At 29.4% G+C, this 15,122-nt stretch overlaps 1 protein-coding gene across 2 annotated transcripts in view; it reads left to right on the top strand.

The window, feature by feature from the left end:
• The window catches only part of LOC106682964 (uncharacterized), a 390,357-nt gene that overhangs the window by 238,438 nt on the left and 136,797 nt on the right, over window positions 1–15,122 (top strand). For both annotated transcript variants that reach the window (XM_067045923.1, XM_067045921.1), the window contains one exon: window positions 3,630–3,692. In XM_067045923.1, the coding sequence (XP_066902024.1) occupies window positions 3,630–3,692 (63 nt within the window). The remainder of the gene's footprint in view (window positions 1–3,629; window positions 3,693–15,122) is intronic.

Below are 15,122 nucleotides of genomic sequence, written 5' to 3'. Positions count from 1 at the left end.
ACCTCCTGATTGATTTTTTTTGTTAGGTGTTATACAACTATTTGTTTTGTTTGAGGAGTATTCCACTTTATTTTCTACTGTTCAATTTTCACACACCTCTTTCGTCTTTTTTTCTAATATAATATGAAAAGGTAAAACACAAGTTCTTATTCTCCTTTCACTCAGCCTTCTTTATTTCTCTCCAACGTTTCTGTTCTTAGACTATTATTAAGACCATAAAATATTCAATATTTTTGCTTTATTTTTAAACATCAACAATTATAATATATTAGTAACATCTTAAATTGATGTATCCCAGTATAACATTTTCAATTAAAAACTACTTTGCCTGAGACAGTTCATTTTAAAAAATCTATATACATTAATATCATATTTTTTATTACGTACTTTTATTTTTTATCATGGTAAATTTCTAAAACAATACTAATCTACTTACTAATTAATTATATTTTTACATAAATCATCTTAAACTATATATCAAATGATCCTCATTCATATCTCAGTTTCTTTAATAATCTCTTTTCACTAGGTTATCGATAATTTTCAATGCTTACTCTATCTTTACTTTATGTTAGTTATATAAATTTAATATTTCTAATTTACATTATTTAAAAAAAAAATGTTATGTATAAATTGGTATTGTCTAATACATCGAAGAACAACATATATATCATTTCAATACATTTTTAATTTTTCAACGTATTTATTTACAATTTCCAAATTATTTCATATCAATATTACTTATTACTTTTATCAATTCAACTTGTACCTTGTAGGATCTGTCTTAAAATTTACTGTATAAGTAATATTTTTAAAAATAAATATATACTACTTCTTGAATTTTCCCTTTAAAAGTATTGATTATCTTCAGTATGCTACATTTTCATATTTTCAAAATCAAAATTATGTTTATTTTTAAAAGTGTTTTGTAGCAATGCTCTTTTCTTCGAGTTTTTTCCATGTTTTAATGTCTTTATTAATCGGATAAATAAAAAAAAAAATTACCGTTTTATCAAATTCAAGATTTTAAAGGACTGTAAATATTTTAATCCTATTTAATACTTACTAATCCCTTTAGAGAATTCTCTAAGCTTGTTTAATCCCATTTGACTTCTTCAAAAAAAGCCTCAGTTTGTCTCAAAGAAGAAACATGACAATGTCCTAAGAAATTCTCGTAATTTTAAGGCATTACTGGAAAAAAAATTTCACAATCGCTGAAGCAATTTTTGTAATTATTAAATATGAAGGGGAAGGTGTCCTTGACCAGCGCACTGAGCGGCGTTGGTTTGAAAAATTAAGCAGTGGAGATACGACGTTGGAAAGGAAGTAGGGGTCCGGGCGACCATTAATGGGTATTAATGAGGTTCTGCAGGAAGATGTTGAGTCAAATCTGTGCACAACTACTCGCGAACTTGCCAGGAAGTGTGGTGTGTCAAAAGATACTATTAGTCGATTTTGACTCTCCATGGGAAAGGTGAAAAAGAGCATTAGACTAGTCCCTCACGAACTTACTTCTCAGCAATCAGCAAAGAGGTTAGAAATAATTTGAAAAATGTTCAATGCACTTCATGGTTTCGAACTTCCGCCTCAACTACCATATTGTCCAGACCTCGCCTCGGATTACTACTTGTTTCTATCCATGGCAGATTTTCTTCAAGGGAAAAAATTTGATAATTTTGCGGATGTTGAAATTGCGGTCTAAGTGTTCTTTGGCAGCCATCCCAAAGAATAGTACCAGCGTGGGATCGAGCAGATAGCTAATGAGAGCAGATAACAATGGACTATACTTTGAGTAATAATTGTATTGTATTTTATATCAAATAAATAATAATACAAATATTTGGATGAAAAACGGTATTTTTTTATACACCCCATTATATTGACACATTCTTTCATTAATATATTGTTTAGTTTTTCCTATCCAATATATCAATTTAATATATTGTTTACATAATATTATTGTTGAGATATAATAAGGAAATAATTTTGTTTTCTTAGATGATCGTTGGAGAAAAATAAATAATGTATAACAAGAAGTTGTGTTTTAAATGAAATAACTACTAATACCTCAAACATGAAATTAATATAAACTATATTAATGAACTAACAAATTTGAGAAATTTAATCCGTCGATCTGTGTGCGAATGTTAAAAACGAAAGGCAGTGCAATGTAATAACCCAGTGCTGTAGTGGTGGTAGTAATGAAAGCAGCCAAACACATTAGATCAGACATAACAGCATACAGACAGACAGACATAGACAAACAGCAACCAGTGATAAATGTTCCTCTGAATTAGATTCTGTGAGGATTGTTTTGGAGCTTGTTCCAGCGGTGAACTTTCCTCTGTGGGATATATTCTGACACAGAAAACAAAGATAATGTCAGCGATGTTTATGTGAACAAATAAAATTGCAGCTTTTCCCCTTAACGAATTGGTTCTCCAATTTGTTTTTTCTTTTTCTTTTTTTGGGGGGGGGGATTCGTTTTTTTAAAAATACTTTTCTCGTTATGTTGTTAATAACATAAATTCCTTAATAGGACAAATCATTTTTATTTTTTCAAAGAATAACTTACAGTTCTCATTTATCAGTAAATATTTTATTTGCTTTTATTTAACTTATAATGCTTTCCTCATTAATATGGCAATAATTGTGGTTAAGATATACATTTTCTAAAAATTATTGAGCAATTTTTCTTAAGACTCTAATTTACTTGTTATTTTATTTAAAATACAACAAAGAGAAGTGTTTCTCTAGACAGCACCATTATTTCTGCACGCTATGTATTTTTTTTTTGAAAATTAAAAGATTAAAAATTTATAAAAAACAAAACAAATATATTTATAATTTATTGATATATGGCCAATGGTACAAATCGTAATATATTGTGGATCATGGTCTAGTGGACCTTGGATCAATGGATCTATAAGCTAAATCATGTGTATGAAAATCAACCTAATTATTTTTTTAGAAATATATATTTTATTATCTCGTTACAAAAAGATTTTTTCTTATTTTATAATTTGTTAGGATTGTTAATTAATTCGTAACTTCACTCCAAGATCTAGTCATAAATTAGTAAAAAAATTGATTTTGATTTTTTTTTCTAAATAATAAACTTAAACCAAAAATGTACATAATTTTTATTTGACCTTACTCATCATGCCCAATTTTGTCATATCGTTTAATATTTTATATGTTCAGTTTCGATATGCATAGTTATTGTATTTCTCAATTGTCCAATAAATAAAAGTATTTGATTGTTATTTTTTGTGGTTTATTTATAGTCAAAAAGGAAATTTTACAATATAATTAGTTAGTTAATTAAAATAACTTTATTTAAGGGTGAAAAAGACTCAGATGATCGAAAAGCTTTTATTAATATTAATTTAAATAAACTATGACGGGCGAATTGGGGATACTCGTGTGCCGTGTTATTTATAGACCTCTCTCTGTAGTGGGAACTATATTTGTTTGATTGATATTTTTATCTATCCATCTAATTGATTTATTTTTTAATCTGATTACTTTCGGGAAAAATATATTTTATTCAATATTGATTATGATGCCTATGATATATTAATAATTAAATAATTTTATCACTAACTTGCCTTATTTTTTTTTTTTAGCCAACTATATTCGGAACAGTCGCTTCGGACCAGACACCAAAGGACTCTAGCACATGCAGAAGGGTGAGTAATCAAATATATATTTTAATTATAATTTAATTATTTAATAAAACCACGGTTCGCCTTTCTTTGGAAGATGAGTTCTTATTTGTTGCGTGTCATTTAAGTTAACATTTATTTTTATAAATTTTAAACTTTAAAAGTTATTTTTAGAAATGTTAAAAATCTTTTATGATTGTGATATTCAATACGTTTTGATTTAATGTCGAGTTACAGAGACAATCTTTTCAGGAAATTTAAAATTTAAGACGCGTTTTCTGTGTTAAGAGTTAATCGAATTCTGGATTTGAAATGACCTATCTTACTCCAGAGTATAACTGAGTCGCTGAATGCAAAATTGGTATAAGATACAAGTCAAATCCGGAGTTATGAAATATTCAAAACGTTGGGAAAGTTCCGTTAAGTTTACTCTAAAGAATAACTGTTTTTATTGTAAAAACTAGTCAACATATCTAATTATTCAAAAGTATTTGATGTTAATTCGCTTAGTAATTATTTAATTTAATTATATTTTGATGAAAACTAATTTTGATGAGGACAGAATGACCACAACTTTTGATCTCAACGTGTCAACAAACATCGGTTCTCCTCTCTTGGGCACGGAGTAAACTAAATTTATGTATTATTCATATTTTATTATCTACTTAAAATCAGTCTTTTCCTGAAGACAATGGTTCGTTTGGAAGGGGGGGGCTTAGTTTAAAAATAATCCTGATTCAGCTTCAAAATATGGTTTGTTAATTGAACCATATATCAAAATATTGTTGTATCATGTTGTCAAAAATTGAAAATGGTAGGTTAGAGATTTGGTTAGCATTTCATTACGAATATATATTGATTCTGTATTTGATGGGCGTCTGTAGCTAAGGAGTTGATGCGTAAGTCTAGGTAACCGCCGGTCTGGATCCGGCGTGGGAAGTTGACATTTATTTTTGTAGTGGCCCACAAAATGGTAAATTGATGACAATAGGGTGGTAGATTTCGGTTCTCTTGATTGTTGGATTTGAGTTAGTTCTTAAAAAAGAATGTTAGTTGCTTAAGTCAAACAAAGATTTACTTATTTACGTTGCTTTTTATTTGCACAAAAGCACCCTAGAAGAATCAAACATTGTTAATGTTTATATAATGGTTAATTATTTAAATTAAATATTTATTTTGTATTGTTAAAAAACAAAAAAATAAAATATTTCTAAATATCCGTTTACACGACTTTCCTTGTCTGTTTGGGTCCAATTTCTAATACAAAAAATGTTTGCTATATCTTCTATAATAATGAATCAATTAAGATTAATGTAGTAAAATTGTTTATAATGGCCGATTTACCTCAGCTCACATATACCTTATTTAATAAGTACCGTGATTAATACATTGTATAGGAAGTATGATTAGATATAAAAGTGGACAGTTAATCAGTTACGGGTTAATAATGTTCTTATTTTTATTCTTATTATGGAATTTACTTTTAAGCTGACATTGTTAGTAAAAAATAAATAAAAAATTATTAGTATTTTGATTTCATCTTGAAAGGTTCCATCTCAAGTTTTTAAATATTTTTTTCTTTGTTGATTTCAAAGGGGGCTTTATATTGCTAGTCCATTTTCCCATTGTTGATGTAAATTATTTGTAAAACACTGTTTTTTATAAATTATCATGATGAGAAAGAAGGAAAAAGGTTATTCTTTGATAAAAACAACGAAATGTGCGAATTCATAATAAAGAACGAAAAAATTAGGTTTATTATAAACTAAAAATTCACCTCTAAGTTTCAAAATAGATTTCTGGAAGTGCACTAAAAATTAAACAATTTTTGTTACTGGAACTCTTTATTTTCTGTTTCCTCTTTTTTTTTTCATAATTTTCTCTTTCCTTCCAGTGCTAGTAACTTCCCAGAATGGTTCCCTTGCTCATGATCTGTTTCTGAAATAGTCTGTAGCTTTGAGGAATAGTGACTCTTAAGACGGCGTCGTTTTGAGCAGCTGCCTTTATGCTCGGATTTCAAATGGTTATTGCCTCAGAACAATTGCCAGGAGGGAAGCGGGGAAAGAAGACTCAAGAAGAATGAACAAAAAATGTCTCCGTTTAAAATGGGCACCATCAGTGAACCATTACTTCAACTAGTGCCTATAGAAAAGAAATCTGACTGAGTAGTGTCCTAGTAATTCAGTCTTTTTTTTTCTTTTCTTTTTTTTTCATCTGACCTTCTAACGGTAAAAGATGGTTATTGGTTTTTAAAGTGGTTAAGGTAGTATTCCATCATATTTGTATCGTACTTTTTACTACTATTGAAACTTTGAAAAAATATTTTTTTGGAATTTTTATTACAGAATTCTCTTATGGAAATAATATTTCCAAGTCCCTGAAATGATTTCTTTAAAAAATGTTCAATGATCAACGATCCCTGCCAAACAATACCTATATAGATTACCACTGTGTTTAACATGTTACATTGAACATATGACATAACCCAACTTTTTTTGAGAAATATTCTCTTCTTGAAATCTGTCGAGAAAAACATTATTTTATATAATTTCAAAAATCTTCCAAATCGATTTTTTCACCTTTTTCTTTGAAGGTTATTATACACCTATAAATTTCTTGTGTTTTTCGTGTAAAATGAGTGTGAAAATTAAATGAGTTAAGATATATCACAAACTACTAAAACCAAAAAGATTACTTTAGTAAAATAACCCAAAAAGATTTTTTTTTTTTTTTTCACGGCGCCTTTTTGGCAAACGTTTTCGAACATTGGTCTTATATTTTCCGGCCTACTAATAAAAACTAAAAACTTTTCATATAAATAAGCAACCTCACACCCCATGTCAGCATAATTAATTTGAAATTTTAAATAAACTGAATAATTTTTTGTTGTGAAATTTCAGTTTGTCAAAAAAAATTTTCATAAGTGAATATATGGATATAGAAAACTCTCCAATAATGTAAAAGAGGAAATATATGATTTTCTTTGCTCATTTATTAATAAAAGAGAACGTTTATAAGGGGTTGATGTGTTAAATGTAAAATGTGAATTGTTAGAAGTATAGGATTGTAAGCAGTCCTATTCAAAGGCCCGTTAAATGTTAAATGCATAAGAGCTCCTAGCGGATTTTTTGACCAAGTTGTTTTATTACTTTTCCTTCCAAAACTTCATGTCATTGTTTACTTATAAGGTTTTATTAAAGTAATTTATTACAATATACCATAGTGAGTGAAAAGTAATAGTTGTGTAGAAGTTTGGTCACTGAGTGCCTTGTTGATCTACTGATTTGTGAGGAAGGGAATCAAGATGAGCTAATTGACATCTATCAGTACATTATTATTATTGTCATCCATTGCTTTATTAGTTATAAAAACATATAAAGCAATACTGACACAATTAAAATACAAACTACTCGTAGGAGCAAATAACCTAACACTACAACAAATAAAACGGTGACAAACTCAGTTGGTCTATGCGTGACGTCATTATCCATTTAACAGTCCTAGTAACAGACTCTCAACCATGTTATATGTTATATCGTTTTAACATGCTAAGAGAAGGAAATATTTCTCCATTTAACATAAGTTTTTCCGTTTAACACGCATTAACATGCTAAACTAAAGATCATGAATACCCCTATTATTTGTAGTTTTTAAAGAATAAGGTGTGAATGTGTTTTATTTGTAATTTTGCGAAGAAATAAGTTGTTATATTGTTCATAGGTTATTTATAAAATAAATTTAAGTGTAAAATCAGAACGATATTTTCAAATAATCAGTTTTAAATAATCTTTATAGGGAAAACATTAGTTATACATCAGGCATTTGTATATGAAAAATATTTTTTAAATCATGTAAACCGTTGTTTTCATTATGCTACATCAAATAATAATTTTTTTTTATTATTAAAAAATATCTGTTACTGGTATTCCGGAAAGAATAAGTTGGGTTTAATGGTAACCCATAATAATATTTTTTTGAAAATTCCTACTCCTCTTCCTTGTTCTGGTAGTGGTTTAAAAATGAAGGTGGAAGAATAAAAAATGAGTTTTGTTAAAAAAAAAAAAAGAAAATTAATTAAAACAAATAGGTTATATCTCGCTATAAACTTTAGAATTGTTAATTCTTTAAGTGGTGATTAGTCAAGGTAGAGCTTAGCCTCCTACCGCTGGTGGCAGTTGTAAATGATGATGTAATTAACAATTAAAATCCTTTCAAATTTTACCCGAATAGGTATAATTTATTTTCGTGTTTCAAGTATCTATACTTCTTAACAGAACTACTTTACAGATTTGTACAAGATAATATTTATAAAAGATTTGCGAAGCAGTTTCATATCGAAAAGCGTATTTCTTAGTCAAATTTATTTTCTTCAGATCGATGCTTAAAATAAATTGGAATTTTCGATACTGGTTGGTGTCATTGAGTATTAGGCTTTTCTTAATTTTAAATTATTTTGATCTGTTACTTATTGTATCCCCCCTCCCCTTTTTCCAATGATAAATATTTTATTATAATCATTTCAGTTATTTTTTAAATAACTAAAGGAGTTTTCACAGGATCCGACAAATAGATTCGGATTTTCACGTTATCCTACACATGCCGTTACCGACAGGTACTTTTACACCATGTAGCAGTCGGGTGCCGAATACCGCCTTAAAAACATTTTCGTTTTGTCCAATAATATCATTTTGTTATGTTACATTATGCGCCTGTTTGTTTAAAATTTAGTTACAAAATACCTAATTGCTTTTGTAAAATAAATAAATCGTGCTTTTGTAAAATTATGTTATTGTGTTATGTGTCTATGATATACGTCGAAACACTTGTGTATAATATACTTTGTTTGATTGTTTGCCATTATCGATTGGTGTAACATTTCGGTTAGAAAATGTTAAATAAATTAAGAACAACTATTAACTTTTCAACAAAAACGCAAATGACTCACTTCACACTGCTCGTGATCGATGAAGATTCTAGTCACAAGCAAATTTAATTTCCGCTTGTGAACAACTGAGTTTTGTAGGCCATCTAGATTCCAGTTTCCTTGCTCGTTAAAAGATATCAACCAAACTACACAAAGCAGTAGCGTTATTGGGCCATAAAATATTGCCGGACCGTTTGTTGCTTGACCTTCCTGCTTTGAAAGTACTTATTTATTTTGTGCTATTTTTTAATTTTTAAAATTTCTTTAGTGCGTTGTAGGCAACTCCTTAACTCTTAAGGAGATCCTATTAGGTTATTTTAAAAATAATATGGAAACTTTATTTGTTTTTAAGTGAAAGTAGCTCTCTCTGGTTTAATTATGTTTTATATAGAGTTGGTCTATTAATATCAATTCTTAATAAGTTGATTCCTGAACTAAATATGGAAGTTACTAGACAAACGGTCTAAATTGCCAATCCATTACAAAAGACTGATCTACATGACTATTTGGACATAAGGAGTTGATCTTTGGGGCTCCACTAAACCATCAAATTCCTCCAGAATCCAATCCTTACAGTCCAAAATCCTTCGTAAAATCCTTAATGCTCCTTACTTTGTCACAAATCAAGTCATCCATCAGGACCTCAATATTCCATATGTTGCCGATTTGGCCAGAACCAGATACCGTTCCTTCCATAATAAACTTCTCAACCACCCAAATCCACTTGTTTCTAACCTGGCTTCTCCTTCATTACCTAATAATCCTCCTAAGCGTCTGAAAATAAGATGGCCTCGAGATCTTCTTCTCTAGAAATGTTATTGGAGTTCTATCAGTGGGTAGATTCTCCACATGTTTTTATCATGTCACTATGTCACCTACAGAAAATTTACTTGTTGTATATATGTGTATACAGTTGTATATATCAATAAATAAATTATTAAAAAAAAAAAAATATGGAAGTTTATTGAGTGAAATTTTTGAAGTTTTTTGGTACCAAAGCATCGTAATTCTTTTTAAACAACTTTATATTAGTATTTGAAGTATTATCCATGGCTGTTTAGTTAATATATTCAATTTTGATTATTTATATTTATATTACTTGACAAGTTTAAATGGTTTATAAATAACTCATGTAGGAAGAAGATAGTCCGTATGAAGTAGATAGGAGGAAAGTAGAGGTGGCGGTCAATAAAGGTATCAAAATAGTAACAAAAAGCTATTTAATGAACCAACGTTTCGCCCCACTTTGCAGTGCTTCGTCAGGGCTGATAAGAATGAATTTCTACTGTCATTTGACAGCTTTAAATTTGGTTTATTCTTTGGTGGGAATAAATTGGACCTCACAAAGTGGTATTTATTAAACAAATTAAAAACTCTATCAGAATTAATTTATATCATTTCATTTATTAATTTTATTTTCAACAAGTCTGTAGTCCTGAATCATTTTCTACCATTTCATTCATTATTTATTTTTTATCTTAAAGACAAAAACAAAATATTTTTGTTCGATGAGGAATTATAAAATAAAAATAAGCAAATCCTTCCCGCCCGAACTCGCCCCACAAGACCCCCTGGAAGCGACCGTCTATATCCCTATTTCATTTTAGTGTAGTATTAAATTTCAATGAAGTGTACTTTGTCATCATGTAATATTAAAAATAAATCTGAATGAATATATGTACAATATAAGACAACGAGTATTAGGGAAGGTCCAATCACATCATATATACATAAATTAAATCAAAACAATAATAATTATTAAAAAGGTGAATATAAAATAAAATGAATAATAATAATGTTTACTTCATATCAAATATAGTTCTGTTGTAGAAGGAAGAAAGATATCCTGTGAAATCAATGAAATAGGTCTTAACAATCACTTACTTCATAGCATAACATTGGATGGGTTCCTTACTTGAGTCATAGTAATTGATATTAAATACCTCACAAAAATCTTTGAAAATTACAAAATCTATATCGAAACTTTCTTGACTAGGGGCACAATTATCTTGATATTAGTACATGAAATATGATTTGATAAGATAAGAATCTTCGGACCGAAATGTGGAGGGGTTCCTTAGTTCCATATTTTACTCTAAATATGGTCAGAATAATATTTTTTAAAAATGTATAAACAGGCATAATGATGCTAATGAAACCAAACAAAGACAATACGGAAGTATCCGCATGAGTGTAAAAATTAGTAGGTGAAGTTGAATAACGGAACTGAATCTAATCTAGAAAACAAAGGGTCTTTTCAGCCTGGAACAAAGAGGCCATGGAAGTAGAAGCTACAATACAAGCTCTATCAGTATCGCCAACCTATCTTTTTTTCTGTCTACCTCCTGACTGCTCGTACGCTAGGAGTTCGTTTTAATATTCATGGAATCGAGAAGGTTCCGGGGGATACTCCTCTATGCACAAACAAGAAAAATATAAATAAATTGAATACCATATAGGATTCCTTTGGTAAACGGTTTCTTACTTTTGTGCTGAAATGTCTTCAATAGTATGGATTCACCCTACTGATGACAATACCTGATTTGTCATGACGTACGATTTTTTGTTTTCAGAAATGTAAGTCCACAGGCTTGCTCGAAGAGTGGACATGAAAGACGTGGTACAGGAATTTATTTATTTTTACAGGGCGAGGTGGAGGAAATTTTGAAAAAAGTGGGAATTGGAAAATGACTGATGCTTTTCCGGGATAGGGGAAAGTGGGGGAAGGCCTTTTATAAGAGAGGGCCAGGTTCTAGCTGGACTAAAAATAAATAAATATTTTTTTCTTACCTCCTTTATTATAAAGAACAAAATTAATATATATCTAAGTATATAAACGTAACTGGTGCCCTACCTTTGCCAAATGGTATTATAAGGGGTTGGGGTCCACTGAAGGCGGGGGTTACAATATTGGTCCAGGAGCCATGCCTCAAAAAATAAATAAGTCTAAAATTACTTATTTATACTTTTTTTGGCAAATTTAATTATCGAAATCTTAAGAGAATTTTTAAAAAATTTATTTACTGAAATTTAAAAGTACAAAATAGTAGAAAAAACTAGTTAATGTTAACCAACGTTTCGACCCACTTTGCTGGGTTTCGTCAAGACTTATCCTGACTGAAAAAGGTAGAAAACCGAATTGTCTTCTGACTTTTTTCTTTTAATTTAATTAATTTGAATCCTTCAGTTTTGGTATCATTCTTCAAGGGTTGTATAAAGCAAATTTGAATAAAAGTTAGAAGTATTTTTTAAAATGTATAGTGTAATTTATGAAATTTTCAAGCATTCTAATTATTGTTTGGATGGATTTCTTTTGAATTATTTATATATTTTTGTCTCACTTATATCATTATTATTAAAAACTATTTTTGGTTCTTATTATCATTCTAAAATAAACGATCCAATTGCAAGCTGATGCAAATTACGGGGAAAAAAACTTCTTCCAAGGCGATAAAATTAAATAACTTACTTAAATGAAATTGGTAACAATTGCTATGAACATCTCTAAAAGAACAACCCGAATTAAATTAAAACGGAAGAAAAGAAACTGAAATTAGAATAAAAAAACACCTGTTTCAAGGAGATCTTGTTCTAATATAGACTACAAGTTCTTTCATTACCCTCCCCTAACTGTCTCTCGTTGCCTCCAGACAGGGGTGGTAATCAAGTCGGAGGTGTCCTGGAAATTTTAACTAGGAAAAGAACAACTATAGATCTTTCCTAGTAAATTAAAAAAATAAATAAATTAACAGATGTAATTATTAAAAAATTTAATCAAGAACCCTAATTATATTTAATAAATAATTTGTAAAATATCTGCAGTGAACTTTAAAAGTGAGCCAAATAAATTATGAATTCGCCTAATATTCATAATTTTTTTTGTATTTATTTTTGAAATCACTGACTGTGTGTGTGTGACACAATGTATGTAAAGAAACTATTTATTGATAACACTTCTACATTTAAAGGTTTCAAGTTCTTCTCATTTTTGAACCTCTAGAAAGAATATGGGAAGGAATTTTTGGAACTTGAGTAGGAATGAAATTTATTTTGTAAGGATGTAGATTTTTCAAGTACGTCCATCGAGCAAAATCAGTAAAATTACAGAATATTAAAGTCAAAATGAATGATTTTATTGGTAAAATAGTAAGGATCATTAAGGATTTCACACAGAGGAATTTTGTGGTTTAGAAGTACCAAAGATCAGCTCCGTAAGTCCAAAAAGAACTTATTATAATCTTATTGGGCCGTTTGTCTAGTAAGTGTTGTAATCGACTTGCAGTTTCCTGTTTTTTCAGTTTCAATCAAACATTCCAAGTTAGTCGTTTGCCTAGAAAGTGCGTAGGTTGCAGGTCTGTTCGACAGTGATGGAAAGAATTAGATGGCACAGTAGGGCGAGAAGTCATAGAGTAAAGATAACGTCATTCATTGCAATGTTTCAGTTTTGACCAAGCTTCTAGTTTTCTGATATGTGATTAGGAAGTTTTGGATACTTTTAGTGTACCATTATTTATTTAAAGCACGTGTCTTGATCGTAAATAGTGAGAGCAGTCTTAGTAGAATTGTTTTTCATTTTAGTCGTATAAGTTTTTAGTCTGTCAGCCCAAAAAATTGAAAGAACCAGTAAAAATATTCGGTGTTTTCAAGAATTACACGAAGCTTTGATTAATTTCTAAAAAGTTTGTAATATCAATTTTATGTGTTTTTCACAAATATATTTATCAAACTAGCTATTTTCTCAGTTCAAACTAGATTTGCGCAAGCGTTTTCAATAATTTAAATACTTTATGAAGTGTAATAATGATTACTACTTTGATAATACATTAATTCCCAATTAAGTATAGTTCACAATGTTGTTGATAAATATCAATGAGTGGAACACAAAATATGACATAATTTGTATTATATTTTAATGGATTAATAAGAAATGATTGCCATTAATTTGTATTTTTAATCTCTTTCTCGACATTTATTACATTTTTAGGTTTGCAATAATAATAATAATAATAATAATATTATTGATATGTAAAATAATATAATAATATCAATATAAGCAATAATATTAATATGTACAATTAAATGTGGTAACAATTTTTTAAAGAAAAAATCCTTTTTTCCCCCACCCATTGAGATGCGTTAAAGGACAATGTTTAACATAAGTAATTACTTCCGTTTCAAGTGTAAATCTGATACGTCCCTATCTAGCCCTTAAAAGCTCAGACTTGAACGGTTAAGAAATCCTCTGCCTCCCTCCCACTGAGGTGCTAGGAAAAAAGAAAGAAAAAAAGAATTGTAAAGAAAGCAGGGGAAAAAAATACAGAAAACTAGATCCGGTAGAGACAGAAAAGCGGGCCCAATTACAAAGACGCGGCACTCCAATTAAGGTCACCACCGAAGGAGTAACAATTGTAGACTACTACCGCTCTTGCCAACTGTTGTAAATTTTAACTCGTGGCTATTGGCACCTCATTTTATCAGTTGAAGAATTTTCGGTTTGAGTACATCATGTTCCATACTTAATATTAGTAAAATCTCAGGCTGAGAAAGTTATTATTTGACACATTATTTGAATGATATGATTAATTCCTAGAAAAATATGCGAGCTGATAATAAGTTTTGTAACTGAAAATATAAATTAAGGATCTCATAACAAGAAAAAAAATTAACTGTTAAGGCATGTCTGTATATTCACGATAACAGATTTTCATTGTTATGAATTATTTAGGTTGTAATAAACAAATTAATAAGTTTTTCAATTACTTTATTAAGGAAATGTAAATATCAACATCAACATTAAATATTGGCCAGTTTGATATGAATACCATTTCATTAACGAGGTAATCACCCTTAACAGACACCGCATCTTCCACAGCAGCAATGGCCAACAGGCTTTGGAAATATAGTTATTCTTTTGCAATTTTGAATTATTCTTCTTGGTAAAAAATTGAGATCAATGACCGACATTGCATAGATTTTTCTTTAATAACACTCCTAACAAAATAATCCAGTGGCGTCAGAACTTGAGAGCTTGCGAAAAATAACGAATCCAGTGCCAATCAGTGGTTCATGAAATATTCCTAGATCGTCCTAATGCACATTTCTATTTTGAATACTTCACCATTAAACACACTGTGCGTGTATATATAAATTTCCGAAACTGGCTTTCGAATTAAAAAATAATCTGTTACCAGTGATTATCAAAGTATATTCTCAAAAATCAGTCGAATCAATCACTTATTCTAAATCGTATATTCACCAAAAGGAATATAGTTGAGGACAATGAAGATTAATAAACTGAACAAAATTCTTAATGTAACGTATAAAGAAGAAAACTAGATGAGAATTAATAAAAAAAATGAAACTCAGTTCTTGTCCTTTTTTAATTTTCGATGTAAAGAATTGTTGATTCGTTAAAAAAGAAAAAAAAAATTCAATTTGATAAACTTACCCCTGCCGAACAGATCCTCTACCTTGGACAACATTTGGACAAGCGATTAACCTGGAATCCTCACACCAGACTGAAAAGACAG

The sequence above is a fragment of the Halyomorpha halys genome, unplaced genomic scaffold (assembly GCF_000696795.3).
Source record: "Halyomorpha halys isolate HHAL.00 unplaced genomic scaffold, Hhal_1.1 Scaffold453.1, whole genome shotgun sequence".
In the NCBI taxonomy this organism is placed as follows: domain Eukaryota; kingdom Metazoa; phylum Arthropoda; class Insecta; order Hemiptera; family Pentatomidae; genus Halyomorpha; species Halyomorpha halys.
This window is presented reverse-complemented; position numbering and strand designations above follow the sequence as displayed.